This window comes from Ochotona curzoniae, unplaced genomic scaffold (assembly GCF_017591425.1).
Source record: "Ochotona curzoniae isolate NIBS_2020 unplaced genomic scaffold, NIBS_Ocur_1.0 contig_3176, whole genome shotgun sequence".
Classification (NCBI taxonomy): domain Eukaryota; kingdom Metazoa; phylum Chordata; class Mammalia; order Lagomorpha; family Ochotonidae; genus Ochotona; species Ochotona curzoniae.
Genome location: NW_024465746.1, coordinates 1536707 through 1560258, shown reverse-complemented (window position 1 = coordinate 1560258; position 23552 = coordinate 1536707). Strand labels below are relative to the sequence as shown.

Below are 23552 nucleotides of genomic sequence, written 5' to 3'. Positions count from 1 at the left end.
TGCAGTTCTTCTGTGTGCGGTATTGATGGCCTCGTAGAAGAGACTGTGTTCCATATCCCAGCCCTAAAGACGGCCAGTGTGTGCTGGTGATGGGCCAGCTTCTGATGCCTTGCCGTTAAAGTTGTGTCGGCTTGGAGATGAGATGGTGGTTAGTATAGGCCAGTGCAAGCAGAAGCAGCCAGTTGAGAGGGAAAAGTCAGAAAAAAATGTAGGGACAGGGATTTTTCAGCGTAGGAATTAAACTTCACCCTTGGATGCAGCTTCCTCTAATAAGGCCACTCGTGCTGCATTTCCTGTGCAGTACGACTTCTCTTATAACGATTGTTTTCTTGATAATGAGAAAAATCTGTTGCTTAAGATTTGACCTCAGATTATGATTTGACTCATAATTTTTGAAAACATGCTTAACTCTATGGCTTTGTTAACACAAATTTCATTTTCTAAAAATATAAATTTTTATTAAAAACATCCATAGACTTTTTGATGGCATAGTCTTTATTGTTACAGTGTGGCTTGTCTTACTGTTTCTGATTAGCATTTGGGGTTTTCTGTACAGCTGTAGTCACCATGAATAGTTGATAACTGTTTTCAGAGTGTAGATTTAAAGCAATGAGAAGTTGAGTTATCTGTCAACCTTATAATTACAGTATAGGAATTATCCTGAAAAAGATGTTAATTAAAACCAGTTGTTAATCTGAGAGGGCCTTAATATTATCAGTTTGTAAAATAATTTGATAAATTTCTTTTGGACCTCCCTGTTGATAGCTGTTTATTTTGTAGCTTCTTGTGTTTCATACATGTGTACACATGTATACATTTGAATATATACATAAAACTACGCACGGTGTATAGATGAGATGAACATGAAGTGACTGTCACACTATCCATGCACGGAAGGCCTCACAGGGTGCTCCCTGTTGGGACGGAAGGCTATTTACAAATGAATAGTTTTATTACTTTTTAAAAAATATTTATTTATTTATTAGAAAGTCAGATATACAGAGAGGAAGATCTTCTGTCCGATGATTCACTCCCCAAGTGAGCGCAACGGCCGGTGCTGTGCCGATCTAGAGCCAGGAGCCAGGAACTTCCTCCAGGTCTCCCACACAGGTGCAGAGTCCCAAAGCTTTGGGCTGTCCTCGACTGCTTTCCCAGGCCACAAGCAGGGAGCTGGATGGGAAGTGGAGCTGCTGGGATTAGAACCGGTGCCCATATGGGATCCCGGGCATTCAAGGCGAGGACTTTAGCTGCTAGGCCACAGCGCCAGGCCCTGTTTTATTACTAAATTAGATTTATATGTATATAGGTGTAAAAGTCCCTAATGACTGTAAAATCTGCACAATATTGAAATTCAGCTAAGTGTAATGTGTAAAGCAAATAAAAATTATTGTTAATACCACACTGAGCTGATATCTCACGATAGGTTTGCTAACACAGCATTTATGTCTTGTAATGTTTTAAGATATCTATGCTCATTTTCTTGTTATGTTTTATTCTTAACTATATGAGTGGAAAAAAGTTTCAAATTCTTTGAAACCATCCATTCCATTTCTTTGTGGCCTAGGTATCCAGATTCTGAAAGTTAAGTATTAAATATGGACTACCTCTTTATTTTGATAAATATGTTAAATTAAGTAGAGGTCACGTTTATTGATCAAATTTGAATGCATTGTTCTTTTTTCAAAATCTAAAATGTATAAATGGCTTTGCGCAGTAGCCTAGTGACTAAATTCTTGCCTTGAATCCACCAGGATCTCATATGGGCGCCAGTTCATGTCCTGGCTGCTCCACTTCCCATCCAGCTCCCTGCTTGTAACCTGGGAAAGCAGTGGAGACAGCCCAAGGCCTTGCAACCCTGCACGTGTGTGGGAGACCCAGAAGAGGCTCTGGGCTCCTGGCTTCGGATCTGCTCAGCTGTGGCTCTTGTGGTCAGAAGGGGAATGAACCAGTGGGCAGAAGATCTTTCTCTCTACCTCTCTTCTCTGTAAATCTGACTTTCCAATAAAATAAATAAATCTTAAAAAAAAATGTGTAAGTTTTGACAAGATTGCCGAGTATAAAATTGTAATTTACATCAAAATGCTATAAATCGGAATGCTTCACTCTGTGTAGACTTTGTTTTCCCTCTTTGAAAAATTTGATTTTAATCAATAAATTTTTAATTACCCCTCTAGAGGTGAGGGGTCCAGGTACATGTGGACCTCTAGGAGTGGAGAGGGTCATGGAGGGAAAGGGGAGGGATGAGTCTCCTGGGGTGGGATGTAGAAGGGGCACTTCACTCCTTATGGTCAGACTGCATTCGTGGCAGGAACAGATGGTCCAGGGGCCTGGGGGCGGGACGCTGTCCTGGGGGTTACGTTAGAGCTGATGTTCTGTTCAGCTGGCTCTCCGTGGGTCTCTGTGTGCTGTCCACTTCTGCCTCAGAGTGGCCTTGATGCTTCCTGGGCAGGCTGGCCTCAAGTGTTGTATCACTTGCTTTCCATTCCACCTTTCCGAGCGGTGCTTGAGGGTTGCCTCTTGGATTAGGGCAGCCAGTTGTCCTTGTGGATCTGGGAATGCTCTTCATCCTTTCTGGAGCCAGCAGTGGGGTTGGTGCTCCAGGTCAGACCACATATCCACGGGACGTTCTGTGAGAGTGGGGCTCCTGCTGGTCCAGGGTGCTCGGTGCAGGACATCCACAGCTGCCCAGGTGTGGTACCTGGCCTGCGCACGGCCTATTCTTGTGGTTCTGGTGCTCCTCTGGCTGCCGCCTGCCCCAGCTCTGTTGAGTGGGGGACCCTGCTCAACTGTGGTGCTGCAAGGGGCTAGGTGACCACGGATGGCTCTCTTCTCCCCCACCCCCCTTTTGTTTTTCAAGACTGTGTCATCAGGGATGGCTGCTAAATGAAGCTGTATCACAGTGCCGGCTGCTCTACTTCTGATCCAGCTTCAGACTCATGTGCTTTTGAAGCAGCATGTGATGGTTAGCTGTGTGGTCCCTGCCACGCGTGGGAGGCTGTAGGCCTGCTGTTGTTTGGATCTGCAGATGATTCATCTCTGTCTTCTCTGTCACTCTGCTTTCCAGATACATAAATCTGTCTTTAAAAAAAAGTTACAGAAGCTGAATTGCTAGGTCGGATTGAGCAGTCGATGCATCCAGTTGCCTTGTAGAAGTAGAAAATGCCCCCTTGCCCTCAGCAGGGACTGATTCTTTATTTCAGAAATAACACTTATTGTCAATATTCAGTGTCAAAATAGTGACACTATAGTTTCTTTCTCCCAGCTGGCTTCAGAGGCTACACTAAAGGCCAATACGCTACAGAATAATGTAGAACTGAACTCATAGAAGCCTTATGAAAAGTGGGGATTGGGCGGATGGGAAAGAAATTTGGAAAGACCAGTCTGCTGCCAGAGCTCATGGACTCCTCCATCTTTATCAGGACAGAGCGCATTCTCTCAGTTAGGTATTAAGTTGATGATAAAGTTACAACAATTTAGAGAGGAGCCGAGATCATTTTCTTCCCAATTTTCATGAAGGAGGTGTTAGATTGGGCTTGAAGTTAAGGGAGTTGGCCAAGGTCTCTTAGTTAATGATTTTAGGTCTGAGGCTGTTAGTTCAGCAACTGCATTTTATGTTTCCAGAAAAGTCAGAGTCAACAGGAGTCGCAAAAGCAAGCCCCTCTGCTTTTCCTGAAAGGCATTGAAGGGATGAAGAGAGAGCTGTCTTCAGTTTGGTCTGAAGGGCCCAGAGCAGGCCAGCTTGTCCCCACCTGTTGAGTCACTGCTTGTGTACCCACAATGGTGAGGCCTGATGCTGGGCCCAGGGACACTGTGCTGGGGCCCACAGGAGTTCAGGAATCCAGCAGGAGTTGGGAACTGTGTCTGCTGTGTTGTGCCTCACTGTCTTGTTGCTTGTGACAGAGGTGCTTTGGTGTGTGAAGCTGGTAGATAAGGCTCTGGCCAGGCGCTCAGCACAGCGCTGTGCTGGGTGAAGGCGGCAGGAAGCTAGGGTCCCTGGCTGTCCTGGGGATTTATTGTAACTGTAACTTTGGGCTTAGTGTGGGAAAACTCTTTTTTTTTTTTTTTTATGTGACAACACACTGCTGTATTGAGTGGATTGGGGAAATGTTTCCTAATATTTGTACGGTAATATTTATCCAGTACCTGCTGTGCCAACCATTCTAGTTCCTGAGGTAATAGCAGCAAACAAAACAGAGGCCTGGTCTTTGTGTAAGCTTATTTCAAGTCTGACATTTCAGGGTGTTTGAAAAAACATATAGGAAAATAAATTAAGCTACCTTCTTTTTAAAAATTAGTAATGAGATGCTTTCTTGATTATAAAATATTTGAAGTATTTTTCAAGTATTGGCATTTCAGGTTCAAGAAATACTGTTGACCTGTGTGCCAAGGAATGGTTGATACCCACTGATAAATCTTGTTCACATATTACGAATTGACTCTGTGCCTTAATGCTAAGAAGTCTCCTTGTGATTATATCAAGTCCAGCTGTGTAACACGTGGTTCCGAGCCTGGAGTCCGGCCTGGCTTGGTTTCCTGCTTGTGTGACTCTATGGCTGTGTGAGTGTGACCTGGGGCTGGGAGGTATTCATGTCTACAAATCTTACTTGAAACATCTCTGAAATGGGAGGTAATTTTTATGTGTTTATTTTGAGGGTTAAGTGACATACCTTGTGCAGTTACTGAAAAATGATGATTGCCCAGTAAATTCTAGGTGTTTTAAGTTCTTTTGTATGTTACTGCTGCCATTTCTGCCATCACCGTGGAAATCTCAGTAGGCATTCCATATACCATTCAGGATGTTTCAGGTTGATTGCATACATATTTAGCAATATAATCCTTATGTAATTGGGAAACTGTTTAACTGGTGCTACAGCTTAGTGTACCAAAAGGTGTGGAAACACTGAAGTAGCTGTTTACATATTTGAGTAGCGTATACAGTAGTTCTCGTTAGGGTTTTAGCTTCTGAATAGGTAGGAGGAAAGTTAAAGAATGTGATGATTTGAACCAACGATGTGTGAAGACTTAGCAAGGAAACATGCATGTTTCTAGTACTTCCTGTGTTCATTGATTGAAAAGGTTGCGGGAACCGACCGGTGAGCCTCACCTTCTGTTACTGAGTGCATTCCAAGTTTCTTCTCAAGGAGCTTCTAGTTGGGAGGTGTAGATCAGACACACATACGAATAAGGCAATGGTGTGGGTGGGTGAACTGTGTGGTCAGCCGGCTGTCTCCTCAGAGTCCTTACGGTTTCATTGTGCTTACTGCCGTTAGTTACCCCGAAGCCCATCACCAAACTCTCCAACCTGCCTCAGAGCCAAGGACTTTGGAAGACCTTGTCAGAAACTGTAAAGGGATTCAGGCTTTGGCCTGCTGCAGTTTACAGCTGTTGTTTGAACACCCGGGGTGTTGAGTTAGAAGCAGCAGGGACTTGGTCATGAGCCTGCACATCGTGCCGAGCCTTTGGGTGTGCTGGTTTTACCTGTTCTCTGCTGCTGCAAAGGGTAACCTGGGCTCACAGGTGGGGGCCACCCACATTAGTGGATTTGCATCACAGCTGGGAAAAGCTGAGATTAGAGCACATGAATCTTTCATACTTTAGCTGACCTTTGTGCTTTGTTGTGTAGGCTGCTAAGCACAGCACATCTGTCCCCAGGAGGGAGAGATTGTCTTAAGGCTGCTCCTTGGAGAGCTTGTCTGAAGGCTGCTAGTGCCCGTGCTTGCCCCAGACACGCAGATGGCGGAGACTGAGGGACCGTCTCCATGGGCCTGCCTGCCTGTCACAGCGTTGGTGGCATTCCTGAATTGTACCCGAGAGGGCTTTGCTGTTTCCGATCTTCTGTATTATACACTACTGCTAGAATTTAATTTGCCATTTGGTAAAGATATACTGAACACAAACAACAACAACATCATCATCATCAAAATAATAATAAAAATCCTGACACATTTAGAGGTGAATATAGATGTCTTCAGCTTACTTTTGAAAAACATAAAAAATTAAGTGAATGAGTGGTCAAAGGGTTTTAAACATGGTAAAATGTTCCTTGGAGGCTCAGAGTGATGAGGGTATATAATTAATTGGTCGTTGACTGTCTCAACTTCTGTGTGAAGTTCTTTAGTAGTAAAATTGAGGAAAAGCCAACACACACACACCCAGTCCCTCTCTCTCCCACCCCCAGTTGATTCAGGGTCTCTGGCATTCCAAGAAAACGATCAATAATTTGTATGAAAATATGGACGAATGGCAACTTTTAAAAAACAGTGTGATTCCTTTTTAAAGCTCTTGGCTTAATAGGTCTCCCTTCAACATTGTACAATTTGAATATTGTACAAGTTCTGCTATTTAAAAGTAAAGCACAGTTCTGAATGCTTAAAATTTTAGTAGACAAGTTGAATATGAAACACATTTCATGTTGGGGAACTATGTTTAAGCCTAAGAGGCTGGTCCCAGCTGAAGCCATCTCAGTGCACTGCCTAATACACATTTTTGACGTTTCAAGTTGCACGTTTTCCAAACCCACTATCCTGCCTTTTTTGCTAAGAGGCCACGTGTGTATTGAACTTGGCTTGGTTGATTTAATGACTGAGCTGGAGTTAGCCCAGGATACTCAGTCAGTGCAGGTAGTATTGTGACTGCTAAAGGGTTTTTGTATCTGGAGGTTTTTTTTTTTTTTTTTTTCCCAGAAGTACAGCCTGCATTACTTGTATTTTGGGTAATTTTCATGCTTTATGTGTGATACTATAAATAGTGATACTTATATAGAAAATAAGAAGGGCCTGGCGCGGTAGCCTAGCAGCTAAAGTCCTCGCCTTGCACTCACTGGGATCCCATATGGCCACTGGTTCGTATCCCAGCTGCTCCACTTCCTATCCAGCTCTCTGCTTGTGGCCTGGGAAACCAGTTGAAGATAGCCCAAAGTCTTGGAACCTTGTAGTTCGTACACGAGACCCAAAAGCAGCTCCTGGCTCCTGGCTCCTGGCTCCTGGCTCCTGGCTCCTGGCTTCAGATCGGCTCAGCTCTGACTGATCAGGCTACTTGGGGAGTGAACCAACAGATGGAAGATCTTTCTCTCCTTCCCTGTAAATCTGACTTTCCAATACAAATAAATCAATCTTTTAAAAATATATATAAAACAGCTTGAGATGAGGAACTAGTATGTTTTTTTATTAGGGGATGTTTTCTTTAAGCTTGTTGAATTTCTTCATGTGTGTGGTACATGGAGTTGTTTCAGTAGTGGGCATTTTATTTTGTGTCTGTTTACCAAGTAAGCTAAGGAAAAAACAGATATCCTCTTTACTTGGAGTTAATACTTTTGTACTGAATTAATCTTCAAAATAATGTTTAATTAGGCCAACAGAAAATCAAAGTAGCCTGGAATGCTTCCCTATTTTTCACAGTCAGAAGGTGCTGTGTGTTTCTGCTCTCGTAATATGAATGTTAGTTTTTTCACGCTCAGTTTGGATCCGTTTTTGTTAATTTATATAGATTAGAATGCATTATCTTCTGACGTTGAATTCATTTGCGTGCTCATCTCTTAGTAAATATTCAAATTGTTTTGTGTGCAGTTTAGATGCTTGTTACATGTTGGACCGCAGGGTGTCTGCATGAGGCAGCTGCCAAGGCTGCCCTCGTTTTGTGGGATTGAGTTTTAGAAAGTCTGCAAATGTCACTAGCTGTTTCCTGGATGGATTACTTTGAGTGTTCATTTACTTATCAAACTTGGCTTTCACTTTTTTTTAGCCTTTTAATATTAAATCAAGGACCAGCTTTTAAAAAGCATCAATTGTGTTATTTTGCATGAAAGTTGTTTGCATTAAGAAGAATGTGAACAGTTCAAAGAATCACCACAAAGTACTGCTGACGCGGTGCGCACTGGTTGGGGGTAGAACCAGGCCAGGTTTCCAGAAAGCCTTCTTAGCGCCTTTCTCCAGGTACTAGCTTTTAACTGTGATCCTTTATAGTAACCACTTTTTTTCCCTTAATGGGTTAACCATCTAAGCATTGCAGAAATCTTTTTTTTTTTTTTTTTACACGAAAACAACAGCATTGAAACGCATACTGAATGGAATGCTGGGTTTGTGGACTGGAAGGTTGAATGTGGTTAAGACTAAACTGCAGTGCATGCACAGTGCAGTTCTTCCCAACAAGGGAGTGAGGAGGCTGGGTGTGGGACACCAGGTCCGGTGGTCCAGGGAGGACCTGACTTGGGGGGCATGCACTGCCAGGGGCTCCGCCTGCCTGGAGGCTTTGCTCGGAGTCCCCACCCAGGAACGCAAAGAGAGTTGGGAGATGTTTATTTAATCAACCATGTTATCACTTCACTGACCGCATCGAGAACTGGCTCCAGGTTTGGGTTTGAGTTGGAGCTGGAATGGACAGGCTCCTCTTCTCTGCCCTTCCGAAGGCTGGTGAGCCCCCCATCGCCCTGGATCCTCTGGAGCTGGGGGACTGACACAGTTTAAGTTTTGACTATTGAGTTATTGAAGCAGTTCTTAACTGTGTTAAACTGTCTACCTCATTATGCTGTACTTTGTAACACGCCTTTACTATCCCAGAATGAAATTCTCATATACATTTATTGCCAACACATAGAAATTTTTACCCTAGCCATTACATAGAGAAATAAAATAGAAGTGATTTTGTGAATAAATTAATTTCAGCATTATTTAGGCATGACCACACTGATTACTTTATCTGTATATAATGAATAAATTTGAATTTAAGAGAAATAATTACCTGAATTACAGACTTTTTAAAAAGATTTATGTTGGTGATGTTTACATAGTTGACCAGGATGGGGAGGGTCAAGGACTAGGGGAAAGTGAGTGAGACCATTGTTTCCAGATCTTCCCCCCTTCCTCCTGTTGTATCTGGCAGAAAGGGGGAAATTAGGGGGGAAGCTGCACCCAGCCTCTCCACTGTCTAAGTACCCAGGGATGGGGAACGGCCCCGATGCCAGCCCCAAGTCCCGATGTGGGGGCTCTGAGGGTTCCGCTTGAGCGATTTCATGCTGTCAGGCTCCCTGATCCAGGGATGAGGAAATCCTTTCAGGGTCAGAGTGCTGACACAGTGCACCCCGAGTCTCCATTTGCCCAGGTATTTGCTGTCAACACTTGGCTGCAAGCACAGTGGCCTTATTGACGGAAGTCCTGCGAAGTCATTCCTCGCTGCAGTGTGTTCCCTCGGTGGTTTTCCCTGCCACGCACCTGCTTACCCTCTGCCCTGATCAAGCTGTGGACCCTGCACCTGGGCACATCCCAGGCTTGTCCTGCCTAGCCCGGAGGCCCCAGGTCTCCCCACTCCCTCCTCCTCTGCCCCCTGCAACATCTCCCAAGGCCTTCCACAAGCTTGTACCACCTAGATCCCCCAGGAGTGTGGGGCTGGGGCCGCGCCCCATGGGTAGCCAGCCACATGTGAGTTACATAATTTTAAACATTTTAATAAAAGGGCAACATGAAAATGTTGATACATATAGTTAGAATCAAGTCAATGTGACATCTACAAATTTCCACGTAAATGCTGGCTAACAGATAAATGTAAAATGTATTGGTGAGTTCATGCGTCGTGGGTGACTTGGCTGTTGGTAGAATAGTTTTCTGTATTGGTGAACTTAACCTGTTAAAGTTGTGGAGGAAAGAAAAGTTTCATGTTTTATACCATAGATGTATTCCTGGAAAAGACAGATGCGTATTTGAAAATTGAGTTGACTAGGGACATAATACTGTATAAATCTGCAGTGTGCCTGCATCCCGCAGTCTACCGCCCCACCCCAGGGCCAGTCATTTGGCAAACAAAAAATGCCCTGTAAGGGCGCGTTGCCATCTCAGTGTATGCTTTCGTACTTTTGGAAGGTTATGTAATTTCTTTTTACTCAGGATCTGTACAAGGGATTCCTTGAGGTCTTGTACCCACCAGCTTTGAGAAAGTGAGTGGGTGACCATGGTGTAGTTTCTTCTTCTAATTCAATCTTCATATATATCACCTGTTCTTCCCACAAAATTCATTGCAGAATTTTGTGAATGTTTGTGTTTCAGGAGTAGGTTTAGAATGAATCCATCAGATTCATTTAAAAAAATTGATGTGACTCATAGAAGAGGACCAGATGTTTTCTTCTAAGGTCTTTCTTCTTGAATCTGCTTATTTTTTTTTAAAGATTCATTTTTAAAATTTTTATTGGAAAGTCAGATATACAGAGAGGAGCATAGACAGAGAGGAAAATCTTCCGTCCGATGATTCACTCCCCAAGTGACTGCAATGGCCGGAGCTGAGCTAATCCGAAGCCAGGAACCAGGAGCCTCTTCTGGGTCTCCCCCGCGGGTGCAGGGTCCCAAGGCTTTGGGCCATCCTCGACTGCTTTCCCGGGCCACAGGCAGGGAGCTGGATGGAAAGTGGAGCTGCTGGGATTAGAACTGGTGCCCATATGGGAACCCAGGGCGCATTCAAGGTGAGGACTTTAGCTGCTAGGCCACCGCGCCAGGCCCTAAATCTGCTTATTCTTAACACTACGGTCATTGCTACTTGCTGATTTTCTGATTGAACCAGGAAAGTGGGCTCAGACTGAATTTTACTTAAAATCTGTGATTGTTTCTGGTATGAAAGTTGTAGTTGAGACAGTCCTATAAATATCAACATCTACATTCTCAGTTACCTGTAGTAATTTATAATCTTTATGTTAAAATGTACCTGCAGCCAGCTGTTGTATGGATTCATGTAGAAACATGGACAGATGGTGTGTACTCTTTCATCTTGGTGTTTTGTGGTGGAGTAGTTGATTATCTGCAGTTGGTCTGGAAGAGGCAGGAAAAGGTACAAAATGCGTGCCTAGTGTGGTGGCTCGTTGGCTAGTCCTCCCCCTGGGGAGCACCAGCGTCCAGTTCTTGTTCTGGCTACCCCACTTCCCATCCAGCTCCCTGTGTATGGTCTGGAAAAACAGTGGAAGGTGGCCCAAAACCTTGGGACCCTGCATCCATGTGGGAGACCTGGAAGAAGTTCCTGGCTCCTGGCTTGAGATCAGCCCAGCTCCAGCTGTTGGGACCACTTGGGGAGTTAGCCAGCAGATGGAAGATCTTTCTCTGTCTCTCCGCTGTAAATCTGCCTTTCCAATAAAAATAAATTTTTTAAAAATATATAAAATATACCAATTAAGTGATTGACTTGACTGTATAACTAAGCAGTTAAAAAAATTGCTTTGCTTACCAAATACATTTTTGTAAGAGCATGTTGACTTCAGTGGCCATTTAAATATTTGGGAGAATTCTCCCATGTGTGCGTTTGTTCAGTTCATAGACACCAGCGGTGAGTGGGATTGGGGTGTGAGTCCCGCGTGCCTGCTGAGGTGTGCATTCACAGGAAGCTGGGATGGGGAGGAGAAAGTTGCGGGCTCTGCAACGAGGGATGCTCTGGGGCCAAACGTCTACTCCCACAACATTGTTTTAAAAGAAGTGCCTCCTTTTTCTTGTAACTGGTTTCCTGCTTCTGTTTGTTTTACTCCAGTTTTCTCTCATTTCTGTTTCCTCTCATCCCAATTCCATATCTTCATCTTGTTTTCATTTTTGTTGTTTTAGTTAATCTGCATAGTTTTCTATAGGTTTTTCTTCCACCAGAGAAAAAGTGACAGGACCCTTTTCATTTTCTTGCTCAAGAGTGCAATTTTAGACTTTGATTAAATATAGATTGACGTTTTTCAGAAACCTTTTTTAAAAATAGAAATGCTTACTGCAGACATTCTTAAAGGAATGAATAAATGTGTTCGAAAGTCAGCCACCTGGAGAAAGGCACTGTTGATTAATATTTATTCATACAAATAAATGTCAGTACATAAATAAGACAGCAGTCATGTACATTTCTTTAAGATTTATTTTATTTTTATTGGAAAGGCGGATATACAGAGAGGAGAGACAGAGAGGAAGATCTTCCGTCCGATGATTCACTCCCCAAGTGAGTGCCGATGCTATGCCGATCTGAAGCCAGGAGCCTCTTCCGGGTCTCCCACGCGGGTGCAGGGTCCCAAGGCTTTGGGCCGTCCTCGACTGCTTTCCTGGGCCACAGGCAGGGAGCTGGATGGGAAGCGGGGCTGCCGGGATTAGAACTGGTGCCCATATGGGATCCTGGGCGTGCAAGGCGAGGACCTTAACCACTGCGCCATCGCGCCAGGCCCAGTCATGTACATTTCAATGATGAATTGTTTTGTTGCTGTGAATCCAATAAAGTGTTTTTCTGCTTTTCGCATTTCCCAGGCCCCTTCACAGATGTAGTCACTACCAACCTCAAGCTGCGCAACCCGTCGGATAGGAAAGTGTGCTTTAAGGTGAAGACCACGGCGCCACGGCGGTACTGCGTGAGGCCCAACAGTGGCGTCATCGACCCAGGCTCCACGGTCACTGTCTCAGGTATCCAGGCATGCTGGGAAGGTTGGAAGTTTTGATATGTTAGGATTGTTTAATTTGACTTTTAATTAATAAAGCTTTGTCTGGAGGGAATAATTGGTGGATAATTATGGAATGCCTTGAAAGATATTCTATTCCTATTATGTAAATTGTGAAAAATTTCTCACTTTGTAGTGGGGGAGGAGGTGTGGTTGATTTGTAACTGTTTACTGAAAACAGTTTCTACAGCTCATTGCCACATGCTCTCATTTTTTTTTGCCTTTGAAAATTTAGGCCAGTTTTGTTCCTTGTATAACAGTTTTCGTTTGTGTTGCTTAAATAACTGGTGCCTCTTTTTTGGCTATACTAGCAAGTTGTCAACCTTTCATTGATACAGCTGGAAAGTTTGTGTCTGAAAACTTTAGCACATCCTTGACTGTTTACTTGTAGTAAAAAAATAGGCTTGATTCCTGCCTTTTGTGGATTACTTACTCAGAGTTTATGCTTGTGCCAGTCAATGCCTTACATGAACTTTTCTTTGTTTTTTAAAGATTTATTCATTTTCATTGAAAAGTCAGATCCAGAGAGAGAAGGAGAAACAGAGAAAGATCCTCCTCCCCAAGTGGCTACAGCAGCCAGAACTGAGCACATCTTAAGCCAGGAGCCAGGAGCTTCCTCTGGGTCTCCCACGCGAGTGTGGGATCCCAAGGCTTTGGGCCGTCCGCCATTGCTTTCCCAGGCCACAGGCAGGGAGCTGGATGGGAAGTGGAGTATTCAGAACATGAACTGGTGCCCATATGGGCTTCTGGCACATTGAAGGCGAGGATTTAGGCACTAGGCCATGCTGCAGGGCCCCGTAAACTTTTTGTTGTTGTTGTTTGTTTTGTTTCCAACAGTCTTGTATCATCTGATATGGACAGAGAAATAGGAACCAAGTGTGAGAATGTGTGTGGCTCCATGTATTTTATTTACAAGGGAATACTCCAGCTCACAGGGTTGGAATAAAGCAGGGAATACACATGAATTCATCTTTTCCAGGTTACAGTCTCTAGGGATATGACCTCAAATTGTATACATTGAAAAAGCGTCTGTAGGTCTCCTGGTGCAGTAGCCTACTGGCTAAAGTTCTTGCCTTGCATGTGCCAGGATCTCATATGGATGCCACTTCGTATCCTGGCTGATCCATTTCCCATCCAGCTCCCTGCTTGTGGCTGGGAAAGCAGTCGAGGACAGCCCAAAGCCTTGGGACCTTGCAGTTTGTACGCGAGGCCCGGAAGAGGCTCCTGGCCTCGGATTGGCTCAGCTCTGGTCGTGTGGTCGCTTGGGGAGTGAGCTGGTGAATAGAAGACCTTTCTGTCTCTGCTTCTCTGTAAATCTAACTTCCCAATAATAAAAATAAATCTTTAAAAGTGCCTGGATAATCCTAGAAATATTTACAAGCAATTATAACAGTTAGCTACCATTTTGCTTAAGCCAACAGCAGCTACATTGAGAGTAATTTGAAGTGGAACCTGGCTACAAAGGCAGTAAAGGGTAGAGTCCTTCCTCAGAAAGTGTGAGGACCTCTGGGTCAGGTGTCTCAGCTGGCCTGTGAGGAGTGGCCTCCTGGCAGGCCGGGTTGTCGTGAACCGCTGGTGAAGACGGCCGGAGATGCAGGCAGGATTGCAGTCTGCATGTTGGTTTCTGCATCGTTAAGCTTTAGGGTAGATGGGAAGAAGATGGGTTTATTTCGGTTTATTTGTTTTATCTAGACTACATGACGTTTTTTCCTATCATTTGATCCTTGGAAACATTTTTTAAAAAGAGTTGTTTGATGGTTAAGAGAGAGGGAAGAAGGGAGGGAGGGAGGGAGGGAGGGAGGGAGGGAGAGAGAGAGAGAGAGAGAGAGAGATCATGTCCGTTTGTTCACTCCTCGTGTCTGCAGTGGCCCAGGTGGAATCAGGCTGGCACCAGGAGTTTGCTCTGGGTCTCTGCCTCTGTGGCGGGGACCCACACACCCACGTGGGGTGTCACAAGAGATGGCTTTACCTGCTAGGCCACAGTAGTGGCTCTGACAAAAGCTTAACCGATAGAAACGAATGATCTTATAAATCTTGTAAGATCTTTTCTAGTTCCAATATTTCTGTATTTATTTGTTCCTCCCGCCAATCTTCCTCTGTGTTAGCACATTAATATAGTCCCTTAAAGATGTATTTATTTATTTGAAAGGCACTTTTGAGACCTGGAAGAAGCTCCTGGCTCCTGGTTGCAAATGAGCCTGTTTCTGGCTGTTGTGGCCCCTTGGGGAGTGAACCAGTGGGTGCAAGCTCTCTTTCTGTCTTTCTGCCTGTCTGTGTAACTTTGTCTTTCAAATAAATAAATCTTTTTCTAAAGTGACGAAAGCAAATGAGGATGTGGGTTATTGTAAAATAAAATGGAGTTGAATATGGATCTTCAGTGTGAATAAGTTGACATTTATTCTTGAGCCCTTCCTGTTTTTTTTTTTTTTTTAATTTGTATAGTAATGAATGAAGTCATAGTAAAAATAAACTAACAGCTATGGAAGGCAATGTCATGTGTTTTTTCTCCTTATTTAGTAATGCTACAGCCCTTTGACTATGATCCGAACGAAAAAAGTAAACACAAGTTTATGGTACAGACCATTTTTGCTCCACCGAACACTTCAGATATGGAAGCTGTGGTAAGTATGGGAGAACTTGAGCAGAATGTATTTGGGGGAGTGTTATTTAAAACATTTGGTTTTGATTAATTCTCATTAGAAAAAATGATTTTAAAAATAGTTTAATAAAAAATTATTACAGATAATCCAGAATTCTAAGAATGATTTTTAAATAGTGTCTATTAGAAGTATAACATGGCTATTGCTAAGAACAAAGTTGTGTAACCCTTAGTGGTATCAGTGAGGCTACACTGCTCTCTGTTAAGGTTCTGTGAACTTCAGGAGCAGCAGTGACACCGTGCTCGCTGCGGAGGGTAGCAGCGTGTCCCGTGAGTTACACACACACACACAGCAGTGACACCGTGCTCACTGTGGAGGGTAGCAGCGTGTCCTGTGAGCTACACACACACACACACACACACACACACACACACACACAGCATTGACACCGTGCTCACTGCAGAAGGCAGCGTATCCCATGAGTTATACACACGCGTGTGCACGTGCACACACACACACACACACACACACACACAGCAGTGACACTGCTCACTGCGGAGGGTAGAAGTGTGTCCCATGAGTTACACACACACACACACACACACACACACACACACATACGTGCACGCGTGCGAACTTTCCAGCAGCTCTGCTCTTGAGGGAAACTAACTCCTGTGTTTAATATCTGGATTTGTTTATTTTTAGTGGAAAGAGGCAAAACCTGATGAATTAATGGATTCTAAATTGAGATGTGTATTTGAAATGCCCAATGAAAATGATAAATTGGTAAGTAGAAAAGTGTAAGAAAATCAAAAGTTGCCGAGCTATTGATTTGATTAACTTTACTTTTACTTTTGGCTTTGTGTATGTGGTATCACTGTTCTACTTAATGAAATTCAGGCTGATTTTAAGTTTTAAAAACTGTGTGTGTGAGAGTGTGTGTTTTTACTTTTGTTTGGTCTTTGTTTTGCTCTGTTTTATAGCATTGTGTTTGTCCAAGAAGAAAAATAGTCACTTTTAGGTCCAAGCTATATGATGGGGAAGAACCATTTATTTCTGCCAAATTTTTGCCATTAAATAACTTTAAAGTTTTGTTTTTTTTGAATGATACTGAAGTGTGTATTTATAAATATATTTAAAGAGCAGTCACAAACTGCTCTCTTGGCAACAGTCTTGAGGATAAAAGTTTTAATTTAGATGGATAAGCAATTTGTTTTCCAAGTGTAGCTATTCCAGAGTATTTTGGCGATTATTCTAGGTCAAAATATATCTCGTTTTATTCTTTAGTGAATAGTTGTTGTTGCTTAGTGATTAGTGTGAGTGAGTGGAAAACGGAGCACTACGGCTGTGTGTGAGACGAGCCAGCCCGGAAGGCTGTGGGTGTATGCAGTGTGCACTTCTCCTTTTCCTCTTTGGATTGTGAATGTGAATCTTGTTCTTTGGTCCGTGGGTAAGATTTCAATAATACTGTGGACTTTTGGCAGGGAGTGCTTTAATATACAGAGTGACATGGGCAGATGAATTCCTGGGCACAGTTTGGTTTGATCTGGAGGTCATTTGTGTTTGTTCTGGGTAAACGGAATGGAAATGTTCTGATGGTGTTGCGTGTTCTTGGTCAAATTATTTATTAAGATTCTCTTTCAAAGAAATTGTGAGGCATTTGCCCCAAGCAAGAAAATGTGGCATGATTATGCTGCCCGTTTGGAGTTTGTCTTTTGCTTAGACTGCAGGGAAACCAGTAGCTTGAATAGCACTTTTTACTGGAAAGAAGGCAACCTTAGCATATTGTTAGGGTGTTTTCTCCCTTAGAATATTTCTTTAGCCCGTGATCTGATAAATATAGATGAATGTGATAAATTGTAAGAGTAGCTCTCATTGTATTTGAAAGCTGAAGTTGTTGATGAAAATGATAGGGCTGTGAACGGAGCCTGGTGTTTACTGCCTCGTGGAGGAAGGCGTGCGCACTGCCATGCAGGTGTCACCCACAATACTTAACCAGGAGAGCAGTTAGGGATCTGCTGCAGTGCTTGGAAAACTATCAGAGTTTCAAGAGTTTTTGAATCCCCCACCGTGCTGTATGAGCAGAAGTAGTTTGGGCCTGGAACCCTTTCAGAGCTGATATTGTCAGTAAGCCGAAGATGTTGAGGGACTTCCGAGTTCTCGAGGGAGTATCTTGTTCTGAGCCTTAATGATGAACAGTATGCATTTCCACTAACTGAACTCCTTGGGAATGAGAGCTATAAAGTTAAAGAAAATCATCTGAAGATTATTTTTTATCTTGAAAACTAGGTGTTTTGGAAACACTTTGCAAAGGCAGGTAGGAGGAGTACTGTGGACCGATGACCAGCCCTGATGTTTCCCAGTTTGTGGTTTTATTTTTACATCACTATTTCCCATCTCATATTATTTTAAGGCCAATCTCACTAAAATTACATAATTTCATCTGATTATAGAGCACTTTAACAGTGGCTGGAAAAGGACTGCTGTGGACACAATATGCCTGGGTTTCAAAAATCTGCACATGACAATAACCTTATCTCTTCCATTTTTCACTGATTTTGGAATGCTCTCTTATCAGTGCACATCTTTTAGCTTGTCAGTTTATTTGAGAGACAGAATAACTGAGAGGGCACACCCATCTAGTGATTCACTGCCCGGATCCCTGAAATGGCTGGGGCTGAGCTTGAAGCCAGGAGCCAGGCGCTCAGTACACAGGCCTCCCACCTGGGTGGCAAGAACGCTACCCCTGGAGCTGGCTCTGCTGTTTGTCCTCGTTGGAAGGAGTCACGAGCTAGAGCTGAGAATTGAGTGCAGGCACTCCAGTGTGGAATGTAAGCATCTTAAACTAGACGCTAACCTTTGCTCTTCTCACAGGACTTTTAAAAACAGGATAAAACAGCTCTTAATAATGATGCTGTTGCTATATCCTTAAAAATCTGACACATTGTTATTCTCATGTTGTCCAGACAGCATTCAGACTTGCCTAGCAAATGTCATTTAAAAAGTTTTATGGGGCTAGAGCTGTGTGGCTAGTGGCTGGGGTCCTGTGTGGGCACTGGTTCCCCATATTGGCACCGTTTCCCCATATGGACACCAATTCATATCCTGCTGCTCTACTTCCCATCTGGCTTGTGTTCTGGAAGAGCAGTTGAGGGTGGTCTGGGGCCTTGGAACCCTGTGCCCGTGTGGGAGACCCAGGGACCTGACTCCCGGCTTCACATCTTAAAAGCTCAGCTCCAGCCATTGTGGCCACTTGGTAGGTGGGTGAGTGAACCAGCAGATAGAACATCTTTATGTCTCTCCTTCTCTCTGTAAATCTGCCTTTCCAGTAACAAGAAGTAAATCTTAAAAAAAAAAAATTTTTTTTTGCAGTTAGTTTGATTTGAGATGAAAATGAAATCCATGGTCAGTTGTTGGGTGATGTTTCTTTAATCTCACTCTGTAGATTAGGTCCTACAGTAATTAGGTTTGCTTTCTCACAGACTAGATTTTGCTGATTGCATGTTTGTGGTGTTATTTAACTTTTTGTCTGTTGGTATTTTCTGAAAGTAGGCTATGGCAGTTCCATTACATTGGTTTTCCTGGGATGGAGGTGGTCGGACATGGCTGTAGGTGGTGTCCTGTCAAGGAGGCAGTGAACAGTCAGTTTGGTTCGTTGTAAGGGTGGTTCTTGTCCAGAAGCAATCATCTTGCCTACCAGAGACTATGTAGACGTACGTGTTGTCACAGCTAGCCGGTATCTGGAGGCTGGACGCCAAAGATGCTTCAGTTTCCTCTGAAGCAGCTTTCACAACAGAGAATCCAGCCTCAAACATCAATGAAATTGACTGAGAAAATCTGAGTAGGTCTGCTAATTAGTGCTGTACGTAATGGAGGTGTTCACATTGGCTGATCTTTCCTGTTGGCTTTAAGTCCACTTGACCTGGTAGCCTTTGAGAACTCTAATGATGTCGACACCTGGACCTATAGTTGTGGCCATTTCTTGAAGCTCTGAGCTATCTCTCAGGGAGGTGGTAGCTCAAAACCAGAGTCTGGGCACACTGTAATAAAATTGATTTCCAATTTTTTTCAGAATTTCTGTTGAATCAGATTTGTTTTGGCGAAGATTAGAAGTGGAGGGAAGGGCATTTGTATTTATTTGCAAGTGCTTCTTTAAATGTGAAATTGTAATGATAAAATCATGTGGACAGCACATGACATAATCCTTTTTATACTTTGTGTTAATTTATGGCTGGGATATATTGTTGAACTTCATGGATAATTTGGAACGTTTGAAAGCCAATAATGGTCTTTAGGAACAGGGGCTGGAACGTCTGTGAACCAGCTTAAGAGCCATAAGTATTGGTTATAATTGCATGGTTAACTTGTCTTACTGTTAATAGATACTCTTATGTGTTTGGATTTTACAGTTAAGTTTTATATATAGAAAAGACTAAGATTTCAGTTGTCACTATTTCAATTTTATGCAATTCAAATATATAAAAATTACATGCCATGAACATTGTAGACCACTAAAGTACTAAGCACAACTGTGTAGAAGAGCTTTTCAAAAGTGAAGTTGGAATATTCTGCAAATACCATTTTCCCCAAGGGAATCATGTATTTCATATTAAAGGCTCTGAGAAGAGGTCCTACAGTAAATAAGTATGTTTAACTCAGTATCCCCTTTGTATTTAATGTAACATAATTCATTGATAGAATATTTAGACCTGATACAGATAAAATACACGTTTGAAAACATGATGCTTAAACTTGTTCTTGTGCTTCTATGAGCCTACAGATGTCCTTGAAGACATGTTGATTTGTGAGAAATGTTCCTTTTAGTTCAGTGTAACCAGGCACTGCTTTAGCTTCACCTGGTTGTTACTGATTATTTCAGTATCTTTGAAATTCCATCCTTCGTGGAAAATAGGAAGCCTCAGATTACCAAATCTGAAATTTTCATGATAGTGCAGAAGTTACAAGAAAGTGTTTGTTGTTTATTATTTATTATAACAGTTATTAACGGTGAAACTTCTTATTTAAAAAGCATATACAAAATGCCTCTTTCATACTTCTCATTCCTGTCCCTGTTGGTATCTTGCCATTTCCACTTCTGTTTTGTCTAGAGATGAAATCATTTAATTGTCTAAAAATTATTGTGGCTGCTTTCTAGCACCAATATGTAATTATTTATCACCTTCATCCTGTATTTGTACTTTTTTTAGTTCAAAATTTGTTTTGGAAATTAAAGCATTACTATAACTAAACATAGTTAGTTTATTTCAGATAAGTTGATAAAAGAGTACATGAAGGTGAATCCTGACTTACACAATTTGATAAAGGGTGACCAAAAATGCATTCCCACATCCACAAGAGGAATGGAAATGCTCTGAAAACTATGGGTAGTAGTTTTTTAAAACTAGAATACAAAATATGCTCCAGTTTAGATTTTTATGTAACAAAGCTCTTTGCTATCTTTTCATACTGTATTCCTTCATGTTTAGTCTTATACATGTTAGCTTTAGCAACCATTCATTTTAGCTTTTAAATTGTTATTAAACATCTTACTTTTTAATATAATTCTGGTTGGTGTATATATTTGAGTCCAGCCTTTTTAAAGTGTTTAGACAGAACAGTAGACATTACACATTTAGCTTACTGTGTTTTTGTTTCCATGTATGTAGATCTTGTGAGATGATTTCCACAATAGAACTAATTAACATAGCCACTGTGTTTCAGGATTGTCAAGTTTTGGTTACATTTACTTTAAAGAGTCTGTCAGAATGTAGGGATGTTCTCTAGCGGATGGATTCCATAGTAGCTGTCACAGAGATGTTTTCCTATATATGGATAGCAAATCTTTATGATCTTGATGTTGCTTAGTTTACAGCTCTCCATCCCTGCCTTCCTGCCGCCCCACAGGAGAAGCATATTGAAGCTTAATTTAAACAGTGTGTTGGTGTGTACTGATTTGATTGTCCTTAGATATGCTTGGATATTTTATACATTCTGAAATGAGAAAAGACGTTATTTGTTGGGTTTTTTTTTTTTTTCTCCAGGCATGTCAGATCTTGATACTGAATATTTAGTTAGGAAAATGTTGAATTTTTGCGAGTCTCTTCCAGGATAATAAAAAGAACCAACCCAGGAAATAGAGAATGTTTTTATTTTTGTAGAGAAAACAGTTCTAATTCATTTGAATCATTATTAGAGTGTGGGCATCTTTTTGGGAATTTGCTCCCAGGTTTAGGTCTTATGAACTCTTTGATTTTAGGATAAAAGCAGCACTGTTAATAATTATCCCTGGGAGTCAGGAATACGCGAGTACATCCTTAAGTACACTGAGATGCGTTGACTGTGTGACGTCGTGGAGCAGCAGGTGTGTGGCTGCACGTGTTTCAGTGACTTCAGCTGGGCTCCGGTTGTTTCTGGTGCTGCTCCTGAGCTGGCTGGTGATCTCCGGCATTGCTGGCGGGGTAGATGCAGCAGCACTGCCTCGATCAAAATGGGTTCCTGAATTACCAGGTCTCTTCTAAAGGAGAAAAAGGGGGAGGGGTGGAGGGACTTCCTTGTTTCATTGAAGATTGAAAGATTGTAAACACAGGCATTTCCTGACTTGTGAAAAAAGACATTACATTTTATGGTTAGATATGTTATCTCCTGTTGAGACGAAGAACAGGTGGACTAGCTGCAGGTGTTGGTCGTTTAGAAGGCTGTCCTGTGCTCCAGAGGCCTTGGAGGAGTTGGCGAGGGAACTCGGAGTTCTGCATCGATTGACATAGGATGCCTGTGTGTGAGTGTTGGTTGAGTTTTTGAATACAAAAGAAAGTTCATGAATCATTATGTATTTGAGTCTCAAAGGAAAAAAATTATTACTGGAGTTGAAAGTGCTTGTTTTCCAATTATTAATTAGTAAAAAACCAAATATTAAATAATGAAAAAAAAAGTCACAGAGTTAGATCTAGAATGTGTTCATTTCATTTGAAGACTGTTAAGCTAGCATAAATGTAATACGTATATACATTAATTAAGTGGGCCTAATGCAAATAGATCAAATTTAATTTTGATTGAGAAGTAATATAAAAGCTAGTTCACAGTTCTTCCTTAGTTCTTGCTGTAACGTAGTTGCTAACTTTGTTTTTATGCTAACACGTGTATATAGAGTACACTTTGAATGTTGTAGAGGCTAATGCTTTGTGTGTCAGTCATTCCCAATAGCATACAGGAAAAGTCAAAGTCTGGTGCGACTCTGAGCATGTGTTTCCCATGGCCTCTCAGGGTGTGCCTCCGCCAGGGACTGCTCCGCCTGCCACGCCAAGGAGCAGCAGCGACACAGGGGCAGCACCTGCCAGTTATCACGCGAGGAGTGAGCCCAGGGGACATGTGTTCAAACAGGAGAAGCAGAAGGTTTGTTTTAGGGAGTCTGCCAGTGTTCCTGGTTTAAGTTAATGTAGATAACTAGTACTGGTTTTAGTTAATGTAGATAACTAGCAGATGATGGTGTTGTGTATATGAAGGAGGGAGAATTGAAATTTTTAACTATGTTTAAAATTGCAGTAGAAGCGCAAAGCACTAAAAATGCACACAAGCAAATTTACTCCAAACAAAAATGTTTTTTGATAAAATCACAGTGATGAACAGGACAAATGTGGCCATGAACATTCTGAAGTTGGTATATATAGTTGGTCCTGTGACTGAGGTATGGGAGCGGACTCTGAAAAGTGGGCTTCTGTGAGGAAGATAGCACTGTTGTAGCAGTAAGTAGGAGCAGGTTATATAAAAAAGGGGACACGAAATTATTCCTTTGTATTTTGCCATCAGACACAAATAAGGTAACCTCCTCCTTAACTGTCCTAATTGGTTATTCACAAAGCTCACGTTTGGGGGGATTTATAGTAAAGTCCTAAAAACCTTATTTGGTCCATGATTTATTTATTTTTAAGATTTATTTATTTTTTTTAAAGGTTTTTATTTTTATTATTTTTTTATTGGAAAGGCGGATATATAGAGAGGAGGAGAGACAGAAAGGAAGATCTTCTGTCTGATGATTCACTCCCCAAGTGAGCGCAACGGCCGATGCTATGCTGATCCGAAGCCAGGAGACTCCTCCGGATTTCCCACACGGGTGCAGGGTCCCAAAGCCTTGGGCCGTCCTCGACTGCTTTCCCAGGCCACAAGCAGGGAGCTGGAAGGGAAGCAGGGCTGCCGGGATTAGAACCAGCGCCCATATGGAAGGGATCCTGATGTGTTCAAGGCGAGGACTTTAACCACTAGACCACGCCGCTGGGCCCTCCATGATTTATTTTTGATTTGCTTTTTGTGTTGCTTAATGACAATGAGTCTTGGTGGTATAATGTGTGTGTTATAATCCCTTCACCATTTCTTTATTACTGGAAGCTTTAGGAACCCCAACAGATTGAACCTGTTGAATCTGTTGAGTTTGTGCTTTGGTTTTGAGAGTCTATGAATACAAAGGCTTATTTAAGATGAAGAGTGAGTGAACTCATTTCCTGTTCAAATGTCCATGGTGATGAGGACTTGGTAGT

The 23552-nt window shown here is 42.3% G+C and overlaps 1 protein-coding gene across 2 annotated transcripts in view; it reads left to right on the top strand.

Annotated features, from left to right (window-relative positions):
* The window catches only part of VAPA (VAMP associated protein A), a 36159-nt gene that overhangs the window by 6883 nt on the left and 5724 nt on the right, over positions 1-23552 (top strand). Inside the window, exons 2-5 of one of the 2 annotated variants that reach the window (XM_040979226.1) lie at positions 12237-12389; positions 14942-15045; positions 15730-15810; positions 22285-22413. In XM_040979226.1, the coding sequence (XP_040835160.1) occupies positions 12237-12389; positions 14942-15045; positions 15730-15810; positions 22285-22413 (467 nt within the window). The remainder of the gene's footprint in view (positions 1-12236; positions 12390-14941; positions 15046-15729; positions 15811-22284; positions 22414-23552) is intronic. The other variant, XM_040979228.1, reaches the window with a different exon arrangement.